At 36.7% G+C, this 11,547-nt stretch overlaps 2 protein-coding genes across 14 annotated transcripts; one reads left to right on the forward strand and one right to left on the reverse strand.

Moving 5' to 3' along the window:
- Positions 1-831: 831 nt before the first annotated feature.
- LOC113275233 (snurportin-1-like) lies at positions 832-7,773 on the forward strand. 12 transcript variants are annotated; one of them, XM_026524691.1, is made up of 13 exons: positions 833-1,228; positions 2,126-2,190; positions 3,102-3,484; positions 4,619-4,805; positions 4,899-5,149; positions 5,239-5,353; positions 5,666-5,758; positions 5,933-6,076; positions 6,279-6,565; positions 6,752-6,868; positions 6,964-7,043; positions 7,207-7,267; positions 7,364-7,773. In XM_026524691.1, exons 3-9 carry the CDS (start codon positions 3,120-3,122, stop codon positions 6,393-6,395), a joined length of 1,272 nt encoding a protein of 423 aa, XP_026380476.1. In that variant the 5' UTR covers positions 833-1,228; positions 2,126-2,190; positions 3,102-3,119; the 3' UTR covers positions 6,396-6,565; positions 6,752-6,868; positions 6,964-7,043; positions 7,207-7,267; positions 7,364-7,773. The 12 variants fall into 12 exon arrangements, with proteins under 12 accessions (XP_026380487.1, XP_026380476.1, XP_026380475.1 ...); XM_026524702.1 differs by having other exon boundaries at positions 832-1,228; positions 5,949-6,076; positions 6,279-6,868; XM_026524690.1 differs by having other exon boundaries at positions 6,279-6,868.
- Positions 7,625-11,331, reverse strand: LOC113275235 (arginase 1, mitochondrial-like). Of its 2 annotated transcripts, none has more exons than XM_026524704.1 (7): positions 11,016-11,331; positions 10,630-10,772; positions 10,372-10,531; positions 9,411-9,544; positions 9,008-9,217; positions 8,583-8,693; positions 7,625-8,287 (listed from the first exon to the last, which is right to left on the reverse strand). In XM_026524704.1, exons 2-7 carry the CDS (start codon positions 10,768-10,770, stop codon positions 8,027-8,029), a joined length of 1,017 nt encoding a protein of 338 aa, XP_026380489.1. In that variant the 5' UTR covers positions 10,771-10,772; positions 11,016-11,331; the 3' UTR covers positions 7,625-8,026. The 2 variants fall into 2 exon arrangements, with proteins under 2 accessions (XP_026380489.1, XP_026380488.1); XM_026524703.1 differs by having other exon boundaries at positions 10,630-10,798.
- Positions 11,332-11,547: the final 216 nt, after the last annotated feature.

Raw genomic sequence — 11,547 nt, forward strand, 5'->3', positions numbered from 1 at the left:
TAATCATCCTTGAAATCCGCTGGTACCCCGTAACATAGTATACGGAGGGCCGCAATGACCTTTTGTTCGGGACTAAAGCCTCGTACATGTCGTGCATCATACTGATAATTAAATAAAGGTTGTACCAGACAAAGATCGGCAATAATCCTTTGCGTCAAGTTGCGGCCCATGCGGAATCGACACTGAAAATCCTCATCGGAATAGATACAATCATGATTAAAATAATCATACATCATATTTTCGTGGTAAAAATGCCGATCTCGCCACGTCCATCTTCTAGTCGCAACTTCATATGGCTCTAAAGGCTTTGGTATATATAATCCCGGATTGTAATTGCAACATAAAATTTCGCCTTCTTCTATCTGCATCTTCATCCATTTGACACAAAAACTCCATGCACATTTCTTCCTCTTATTCATACAACATTTCATCCATCTCCATATCTTCCCCGGAAGAATCAAAATCAGAATTCATGGTTGAAAATTGAAAGCAATTGAAATTAAGAAAATATTGATCGGATGAAAGATCGTTCTGAATTTGTGAGATCAAACTCGAGCCGTATTTATAGAGGTCGAAACTAGCCGTTCCGGTGACCGTTTAAAAATAGCTGTTGGCAGTCTCGATTCAAACGCCAGCGTCTCTCTCACAAACGCCAACGATTTTACGAAAAGCGCTCGCGTTTGTTGTTCTAACGCCAGCGTTTGCAGTTCGTTCTCGCGCTTGACAGTAAGCCGCCCACTTTTTTCCCATAGTGCAAAATCCCATTTCCACCTGGCTCAACAAAAATTTGAGAAACGACCAGATTTTATTTTGCGTGGATGAGGTGCCTCGTAGCGGAAAAACCTAAGTCTAAGTACATCCTTGATTCTGGACAACCAAAACCTCCTCCATTACCTACTCTCGTTTTTCTAGATCCTCAACGTGAACTAGGACTTAGTTTTTTTTCTTCATAAGTTCGTAACCAGCAACCAATCAATTATCTAACCTGTTTTGTGTAATCCAATTCATTTTTTTCTACATCGATCGAAGCCTGCAACTTCATCTTTATCGAAACCCTCGAAAACGAACTCCTAATCTTCTTGAAAAAATTCGTCGTTCTCAAAGCCCTAGAATTTTCTCTCTCGAAACCCCTGGCAAACAAACTCGGATCTTTTTCTCTCAGTTTATGGTACTTCTGGTTTGATTTTCGCAACATCTTATACCGCTAATGTTAGTGGTTGTAGTCAAGGTAATTGGTGTTTTAGTTTTATCTGTGGATGATTCATTTTTAGCTTAATAACATTGTTAATCTTGTTACGAAATTAGAGTTTTGGCGTTTCCGTCGAGCAGGTAGCTGCTTGATAATCTATTGTTTTGTTGATTCCTTGCAAATAATTATGAGTATTAGTTTTCTTTAGTGAACAATTACTTGGTGGACACTATACTCATTTCTCTCAGTAGAATATATGAATTGCAGATAGTCGAATTATGCGTATTCTCCCTGATTTGTGTCTATCTCTGATCCCCTAGCTCCTTCAAGTTCATTTTCTATTTTGTGTATGAATATGAGGTTGTTCAAGTATCTCCTGTTAGAGCAAGAGATTGAATAGTATGGTCAAAAGGTTGTGGTTTGTAGTATAGAAAAACACAATTCAAATATAAAGCAATAAGTCTTGATCATATATGTGGAATTACTCGAAGTCAATTTAATGTATTACAAAACTACAACTAAGGCTTCTTATAAAAACGAACAATATAAATTTACACTTACTGTACTTCCCAAAAGTTGAAAGATGAACGAGAAAAGTTGATCAGGCCTAACCAGTACTTAATCAACAATGAAAAGAATTTAGGAAACCAGAATTTGTTGTAGTTAATGTTGATTGGTGCATTTAGATATCCAAACGAACACAATGAATGCCGTTAACTTATTGTATGTATTAGTGAATACTGGATCTGTAATTGTTTTGATGTTTAAGTTAGAAGTATAAGAAAGAGTCATAAGAGGTTTCTCTTAATGGTTCTTTTCCTTTTCTATTTGTTGCATTAGCTTGTTTATAGAATATATGAGACTAATGCTTAACACAATTGGTATTTTGTCGAGTGGTCATTGAGCTTATAGAGGCAGCTTTGTTGTTTTATACAGAAGATCCATAATCGGAAGGAAAAGCTACCCTCAACGCAAAGCTGAATTGGTATGTGCATACATAGGTTGGTCTTTACAATCACTTTCCATTTTGCAGCTTCAAAGTTATTCAAGATTCATTATTTGGTCTTTGATTTGACTGTGTATGATTGAGACTTATCCTGTGTTACAACGATACGCCTAAAAAAATCAGTCGTATCGATGCGTATTTACACGGATACGCGTACTAATACTCCAATACTTCAAGATACAACTCAGTTAGAAAACTTTGACTAAATATTAGATATCAACTAGAAAATTTAGATATTTTACTAGATTCTTTGAGAAGTTTTCATTAGAGTGACACAATATTAGTTCCAAATGTGTCCACTAATCTTACTCTAGACTTTATTCCTTATTATCTAGACTTTTCTCTCAGTGAGGTTAATCAAACATATTATGTGCATACATCTTGCAAATTCACTACTTATATATCTATGTTATATAAGCTGATTGTGCGTGCCGTATCACGTGTTTTAGTTTTTTAAGTTGTCGTATCGAAGCAGTGTATTGGATACAAGATACTGTGTCCGTATCGTTGTAATATAGGATTTATCTCATATTTGTCTGTGTAAAAAAGTACAAAACCTGGTCAAAAATAGGAATACCATATGATAGTAGACACTAGACACCGGATAGTCCTACATCATGTTTCTTCTTCTTTAAAGTTCTGTGATACTGGAATACGCTTGAAAAGTAGGGATTTATTTCTTTATCCTATTACAATTCTCTGGACTAATAGGTGTCCATTTTTTCTTGATCTACTAGCTTGAAAGGAAATTGAGATTTAACTTAAAAAAGAAGGGATTAGGTATTCAATGTTTATGCTTGTATTGCATGTTAGTATGATACTTCTCTTCCAGTTCAAGCTTTCATAATTAGGCATGTTGATTCTCTGCCATATCCTGATGTTTTTTGGTTGGTGGTGTTTGTTTAGCAGGAACGCGGCTTAGGAATGGGCACAGAAGGGAGAAGACAAGGGTTTAAGAGATTAGCAATATCAGACCAACAAAGGAGAAGAGAAGTAGCATTACTTCGTCAATCTCAACAAAGAAGAGATTCTCAAAATCAAGCTCGTTCTTTAGCTTCTTCTGTTATTTCTCTTCCAACCCCATCTCAACATAATAATCAACAACAAGAAGAACAACCCATTCATGAAGAATTAGAAGAACCAGAAGCTGAATCGTCATCATCAACTAGGGATTTTGATGTACTTGGAGCTTCTAAACTTAAAGGAGCTGAAGCGCGTAAATGGTTTTCTTGTCAACTTATGCTTCCTGAATGGATGATTGATATCCCTCCTCGTTTAAATCATGATTGGTAATGTACTTTTCTGATTTAATTTAAGTTTTATTAGATTTACCCAAATTGGTTTAGGAAAAAAGAAAAAAAAATTGAACTTTGGAGAAAATTAGGGTTTATGAAAGCCAAAAAATTGAACTTTGTAGGTTGTATAAGAATATGCATGAATAGGCTGGTAATATGCTATGTTTACATCTTACAAGATTATTAAAAGTGGATTACAAGATTATTAAAAGTGGATGTTGCTGTGGACATCTAGAATTTTCAGTATTTTCCGTTTTACTTCAGAGTAACTGCAGTTGTTTGGATGTGAAATATCATTTAGACTATTGATCTGGGTGAAAACCAGATCCTCAGTAGTTATACGAGAAACTGTTGGAGAAGAACCTGTCTCGTACAAACTTAAAATTGACATTAACACTCTAAGATCAAAGAACTAGGGTGTTAGATAGGTCTAATATCTTTTCGATTGTTTCGTTTTTTTGCTCGACTCGCTCTTAGCATTGGTCTTATATTAGAAAAAGAAAGGCTTTGATGAAGCCTAGAAAACAAGCCCCAGCTTCTTTTCTGTGACAATCACTTATATTGTTCAAACAAGGCTAGCCAAGCAGAAAGTCTATGAAAACATATACAACTTTGAAGCATAGAACTTAAGTTCAAGGTCCAACTAAGAAAGGAGAACCATTAGTGTGTGTGCAGTGCTAGTATTGTGATAATCGTTAATCTATTTATATTGTTAGATAATTTGTGGCGAAGCACGTCTATAACGCGTTGATGCGGCATCATGCATTGCTAGGAGAGAGCAGCACCTTACATGTTCGCTTTTTTAAACATTGTCTGTGGTCAAAGTCCTTTTTTTTCTTTTTTTCCTTTCTTGTTTTTAGTTTTTACTCCTACATATTCTAGTTGGTCATTATTTGCTTATTTTGACAACTCTCATAACTTCGATGCAAATGCAAAATACAGTAGATAACAAACCTCAAATGGATAAAAGGCACTTGGCACCATATTCGTCTAATAAACCCCGTTTGAACACAAGATCTTTGGCTTTGAGAAATTAATTTTCTGGTATTGATGATATGTTTTTAGACATTATAAAGATTGGTTCTGAAGCTTATGTTTTTTCATGTTGAAAATTTGGGTTTTTTGTAGGTATGTTTACGCAAGACCATCTGGTAAACGATGCTTTGTGGTTTCTTCTGATGGAACAACAGTTAGTAGGCTTCGCAATGGTTCGATCTTACATCATTTCCCATCTGCCTTGCCAAATGGAGCCAGGACAAGGGATAATTCTGGTTCTGCGCAGTCTTATTGTCTCCTGGACTGCATATTTCATGAGGTGCGACTGAAGTAGTTCAAATTTTCTTAATCAATATACTTTTTTAAGTCTAAATTTACCCGATTGATGTTTATAGCTGGCTTTTCTTTGCAGCATGATCAAACTTACTACGTGATTGATATGATTTGTTGGAAAGGTTATTCGTTATACGACTGCACTGCTGAGTTCAGATATTTTTGGTTGAACTCCAAGCTTGTGGAGACTGGGGCTTGTAATACACCGTCAATGTATCATAAATATAAATTCAGTGTTGTTCCCATCTATAACTGTGAGCAGATGGGTTTGCAGACAGCATATCTGGGTACTGTACCATATGTCAAAGATGGACTGTCGTTTTACAACAAGTAAGATTCCTGTCATTGAAACTGACATTTCATTTTGACAGTGCTTTTGTCATTCATATTAGTTATTGATGGTTTGTTTTCTCTCTTAGGCATGCCCATTATCATACAGGAACTACACCACTAGCATTAGTCTGGAAAGATGAGAATTGTAGCCAATACGTAATTGACACAGATAGTAACGGACAAATTCCTCCTCATCAACAGGTATGCGTATCTTACAATCGTGTATTGAAGCTTCCTTGATATCTCTGGTTTTTCTTCCTCATGAGAAACTTTTAAGAAATAGCTTCTTGTATCACCACTTCCCTCCGCTTTCCGATTTCTGTTTCCCCTCCACCCACCTTTGTACAGGAAAATTCACAATTGAAGTTTGAGTGTCAATATGGACTAGTGCCGTCATCCGTTATTAATTCTAATTAATGAGATGGAATTCCTGTTTATTTTCTTCTCTCAGACTCTATCTTGAATTATTATAGTTATAGTTTAAAGTACTGACTTTCTTTCTTATATAATCAGGTGGTTTTGGTCTTGAATGAAGATGGAAGTCTTACTACATCAGATGATCCTCCCATTGTCTTTGGGTGCTTAAGTCACGAGTTTATCCTAAAGGTTTGCTCTTTAAAAGATTAGTTACGTTATAGGGAGGTCACACAATTTAGTTAGATTTCTTATCTAAACATAACAAGTAGCAAATCTGGCTCGAATTGTTGCAGTTAGTCTTCTTTTACATCCCACTAGTTGCAAATTGAGCCTATGAACTAATGGTTCTCTAATTTGGTGCAGTCTGATCTTAAACCAGGAAATTTTCTGCGTTTTACAATTGGTGATGGAGGCATGTCTTTTGTTGATGGTAAACTTGAAAGGGCTGATTTACACTACACCAACCAAGCTCACCGTGCACGTGCTTCTGCAGACAGTTATTCTAAGGTTGGTAGGAGCTTTCAGTTTATTATATATTCATTCTAGTAAAGGATATAAGCTTAGGGTAAATTATTCTGAAACTTTTTCTTTATTGTTCTTGCTTGTGCTGCGGGGGTGGCTCAAACGTCAGAATTCAAATTTATTTATCTTGTCAATCAGTTTCAAATTCTTATATGGATTGTACTTTTCTCTTGAAATGCACTTGCAGATCCTGTTTCAGTACACTGCCCGGCATTCTCCCTTAAAAATCGAAGACCTAGTTGCATCCCTGGGTTGCTCGGAGGATGTAATGGAGGAAGCCAAAGATGTGGAGATGATCGGATGACAAAGATGCAATGGCGGGTGTCATTTTTTTTTACCAGCCATACCTCCATGTTGTATTTACAATACCCTTGTAGATAACAGGGTGTCTCTCCAGTTACTACTTTTTTTTTTGAAGCAATCTCTCCAGTTACTGTCAGAGAAGGAAGGACTAACTTTTGAAGAAAAGAATCTGTAATGTAAAAAAATTGAGTGTTTTAAATATCTTCAATTGAAATCGGTGCTTCCTCATTTTAGGAAATCATCTCTAATTATCTATACAAGTTGTTCCGTTGGGAGACATTAATTGGCACTAACATGATGTCCTTACCGTAATTTTGTGCATCTAGTTTTTAGTTTTCTGATTTTGTTTTGCTGCAGGCATACAATCTCTTGATGAATTTTGAAGAACCTTTAAAAGAATATGTTCGACTAGTCCATTCTATCAAGGTGAATTGGTTCTTTCAGTTTCTTTAAACCGGACCATCTAAACAATCGGTATGTCAGTTGATTGGTCAGAGCATGTTGAAATCTTTTAGCTGTTTCATTTCTTGGGTTTCCTTTTAATAATACATATGCTGCTTCCTAAACAGGCCACCATGGGAGAGTGAGCCAATGCTTTCAAGCACCAATGCGAACTGGCTGAAACAATGAAACTGAAGGAGATAAACCTGTACGGTTACCAATTCTGCCTCAACTTTTATTTCTTTACATTTTTCTAAGGAAATGTCATCTTTGCAAAGGGAATTAGTAATCCCCAAGTCAAATAGTACCTTGACTCTTTAAAAGTAATTTTGGAGTTCCTATATGATAATTTTCACTATTGTGCTTTGCAGTGACAAACTGATGCTAACTCGATCAGACAAGGTAGGAGAAGCAGAAATTGAATATCACGAAGTACGTTTCTAGACTGAGTTTTATGTTATCATGTGTTTTCCACAGTGATACCTATTCCATCCTAACAATGTGGTTAATGTGGATTATCTATTTCAGTTGAAGGCAGAGGGTGAAGAAGCAACAAGAAAATTTGAGACGATAGTGCGGCTAATGAGTGAAGAGATTGTTCGTTTTCAAGAGCAAAAGACGTTAGATTTGGGCCTTGCTTTCCATGAACTTGCTGAAGGCCAGGCGCATCTTGCAAATGAGATCGCTATATGGCTAGCGTAGTCTCCTACCTAAGCTGGAAGCTTGTAGTCTCCCACACAGACATGATTTTCAGTGATAAAAGTACCTACGAATTGTAATGAAAACAAATGAAACACAAATCTCGAGTTATTCAGTTCTCATTGTAATTTTGAATTCAGTACAGGTTTAATAAAACTCGAATCTGTTGAACTGTCGGTTACAGTGGAAGCCTCACAGTGAGGAACCTTTCTTCGAAAGTCTGGAAATGATTTTACTCATTCAGGGGTTACTTGGGGTGTATTCTTTCAGCCGTACTGTTGTTTATGTACACAGTTCTCATAGACAAAATGAAGAGTAAACAAATGGAAAAATATCTAAAGAAGCTGTTTGTTTATTTGGTGCAAGAGAGTTAGGTGGAAACAAATCCAAACCCATGGGAGAATGACTGTCCAGATTGCAAATGCGGTGCTGCCAAACAAAAATGGGCAGGCAATAGCGTTATCAATAAAATGGACAGTAACAACATTTTGCTTATTTTGATATCTTTGCTGTCAATTCTCTTACAATCTTGGCAGCAACCATGGCAGTCATGCCATCAACAGTGTCACGTTGGGGGTTGAATTCGACAACATCCGCACCTACAACATCACCTTGGAGATTCTGTAGAATATTAAGGACATCACGGAAAGAAAGCCCTCCAGGTTCAATGTGAGATACCCCAGGAGCAAATGCAGGGTCCAGACAATCAACATCTACTGATATGTATACACCTTTTACGCCCTCCCCTAATTTCTGTCCAAAATCGCAACAAAATTCTTCATGGTAAGTTGCTTTGATTTTATTTTCTCAGCGACAGTATAATCTGTGCTCTTAAATTACCAATGACTTTAATATCTGGAGGGTCAGACTAATGTGGCCAGCACAGTAGTAATGAGCAAGGAAGAGGGGTATACAATGATGGGAAAGTATCCCCTTGTATTTTCACTCCATCAGGACAGTTCCAAGAAAAACAAAAGAAAATAGGACCTAGCAGCTATCAAGAAACAAACGATCATCCATAATGTTGGGAAGCATAAGAAAACCTTACCAAATTCTCCAAAAGGTCACGATCCCGGGAAAACGTTCGCATTTCATATTGCTCTACTCCATATTTTTTCCCTTGCTCACGCCCTTCGCTTGTAATTGATCTAATTCCAACCTAACGTCCAGCAAGACAAAACAATTACTAATAGCGAAATGCGTCAATCTGTTTTCTAGATGTTGAAGATAAAAAAAAAGCTCGTAAATACTAAAGTTCGCTAATTAGTCACTACCCACAAGGAAAAAGAAATTTAAGCATGAGATTTGCAACGAATTCCTGGCTTCACAGTAAAATAAAGAACAATAGATTACTAAGGAAGGTTCCAGACAATAAGATGGTTGCAGATTGAACAAGTTGTTGTTTATTTTTTATTACATTCACAGAAGGATGTAATACAAATCGAAAGAACATCGTAGACAAATAAGCCTTACCTGTAAAAGGCGTCGCGCATATCCACCCTCCATTATTCGAGCAAAGGAAGAAGCATGTGAATACTTGTTTCCCTCAAAACAATGATAAATATCAGGATGAGCATCTAAATGAAGAATGTCTACAGGTCCACCAAGCTTTCCAGATACAGCTCTTACAACTGGAAATGATATCGAGTGGTCACCACCTAAGACTAATGGGCGTAGTGGATCCTGGAGAAGCAATTACAAAAATGTCACATACACGAATAATCATTAGAAAAAACCCTGAAAATAGTGATCTGGAGAAAACTAAAGGATAATTGGAAATGATTAATCCTTCACCAAACTCACATTTGGAGGCCATTAAATGAGAAGCTAATACAGTAAAATTCTAAAAACACCAATGTATGGCAAGTTAGCTTACCTGTTCCATCACCAGTTTGACAGAATCACTTATAATTTTCATCAATCTATCATCACCTACGCCACAATCTCGGATCTCTTGAACAGGTACATCACCGACATCACTTAACACCCTTGGATCATTTAATTCTTTACCTGTAGAAAAATTTCCAAAAAGAATGCTTACAGGCTTATTTTAACAGAGTGCTGTCCAATCAGCAAAACATAGATTAAATGTGATTTCTCCAGGCAAATTATCCGCCTAGTATGTTATTACATAAGTGAGTATAATTAAGCATAAACTTCCGCATCGACACAACAACTCATAGTGGAGCGCGATCTATTATCTCTACAAGACTACAACCATAATCAAAGCTATTTATTATAGAGTGTAAAATAGCAAATGAACTTTGCCTTTTCAATGGATAGTTCTGTTCTTGTTAATTTTTGTTTCCCATTTTCACCAATTGGGTGAAACTGGGTGATACAGTTTCTAATCCTCAAGCTAAACAGTTATTGATACATAAGTCAAGACACTCACGCTGCTGAGAGGAGAGAAGCACAGATTATATGTTCGCCAAGGCTCTGACAAGCAAGATACGAACACTAACTTGAACTACTAAAGCTATGAACCACATTTCTTGTAATTGTATTCAGTATAATATACTAGAATTCTGAATGTCTAGAATATATTAATGATAAGTCGCACGTTACTGCCAAGTAACACTGGATTGAATCCAGCGTTCGACCTAAAGTTACTTACACATCCAGGAAAGAGCCACACTCACTGCATCTGTGCTAACAGATAGCATAACTCGTAAGTGTATCCATTTAGTTCTCTAATCTTTTGCTTTGTGGATATGTGGGGACGTGGCATAGAGTCCAAAACCTCATAATAGCAATTAATAAAGTGCGTAATTCACCATTGCCAGATAAGGAAAACAAACATTATAGTAAGATCCCAATTTTGGGAACATCAGTACCTCCTTCAGTGGTGGCATTTGTGCTTCCACACCAAATCGCTTCCCTTATACGAGGAGGTGCGAAAGCAGGTCCTTGAAGGAAAGACGAGTTGTGCCCTAGAGGAACTCCAAGAAGCGATGCTGATGCCACGGCACCTCCTAAAGCCCGTACAAGCTCTCCCTGTCGAATAAAACCAATATCAACCTCAATTCTCTAGATTGCATCATTCCAGAAGCATTGTAGAATATTTAGAGCACTTAAAATGCTCTTAAACGTACCTTGAGCTTAGCTCTCTCACGAATGAGAGTTAGAGAAGCGTCTATAACACGATTTTGCCCATTTTCAATCAAAGCTGTTGGGACATTTGCAGCATGTAGTTTCTGCCAACTATGGATACCCCTCCTCCCTAATTTCCACATACCTATTATATCGAAAATCAAATCCCCACTGTGTCAAGTACATAAACAAATTACCAGTCAAAAAAATGTAATTTTCATCACTAATAACTAGTAACAACAACATGATTTCCATCTTAATCAAAACAAATATTTCAGATTAGAAGCTCATAAGAACTACATAAACATAAGCAAACACTAAAAAACAAAAAAACAAAAAAAAAAAAAACAAAAAAAAAAAAAACAGAAAATCAAATTGGATTTAATACCTGTAGAGATAATTTTGAGAAATTTCTTTGAGCTCGGAGAAATGGGTTTTCTTTTCTTTTTTTTCTCTTAGGGTTCTGTTTTGTAACAGAAGGAGAGAGAGAGAGAGAGAGAGAGCAAATGAAAATTGTGTGTGTGGTGATGATATATGATCAGTTCTGTTTTTGCTGATTTTTGCAGACAGAAAAGAAAGAAGCAGAAGGCACTAATTGGAGGCGTATGTCTTAAAATTATAATAGGAGAGAATTTAATGAAAGTAGCTTGTTTTGGTACGTAATCATAGTTTAATACAGAAGTGGCTACGAGGAGGATAACTGTTGATCCCCGTCCTCATTTTGCTTAATTTATTTTAATCGACCTCGGTAGGGTAGGGTAGGGTGTGGGGTAGGCCAAAGAGCTTACTGGAGGTGCAATCCAACACGTGTCTGGTTATCTGAGATTTTTCTGTTGTTGGTTAATGCCCCCAGGCAGGGCCCATCAGACAGCATGGTCAAAACCAACTTCACATTTTTAGTGGTAAAAATTAAAAAATTG

This window comes from Papaver somniferum, chromosome 4 (genome assembly GCF_003573695.1).
Source record: "Papaver somniferum cultivar HN1 chromosome 4, ASM357369v1, whole genome shotgun sequence".
Taxonomy (NCBI): domain Eukaryota; kingdom Viridiplantae; phylum Streptophyta; class Magnoliopsida; order Ranunculales; family Papaveraceae; genus Papaver; species Papaver somniferum.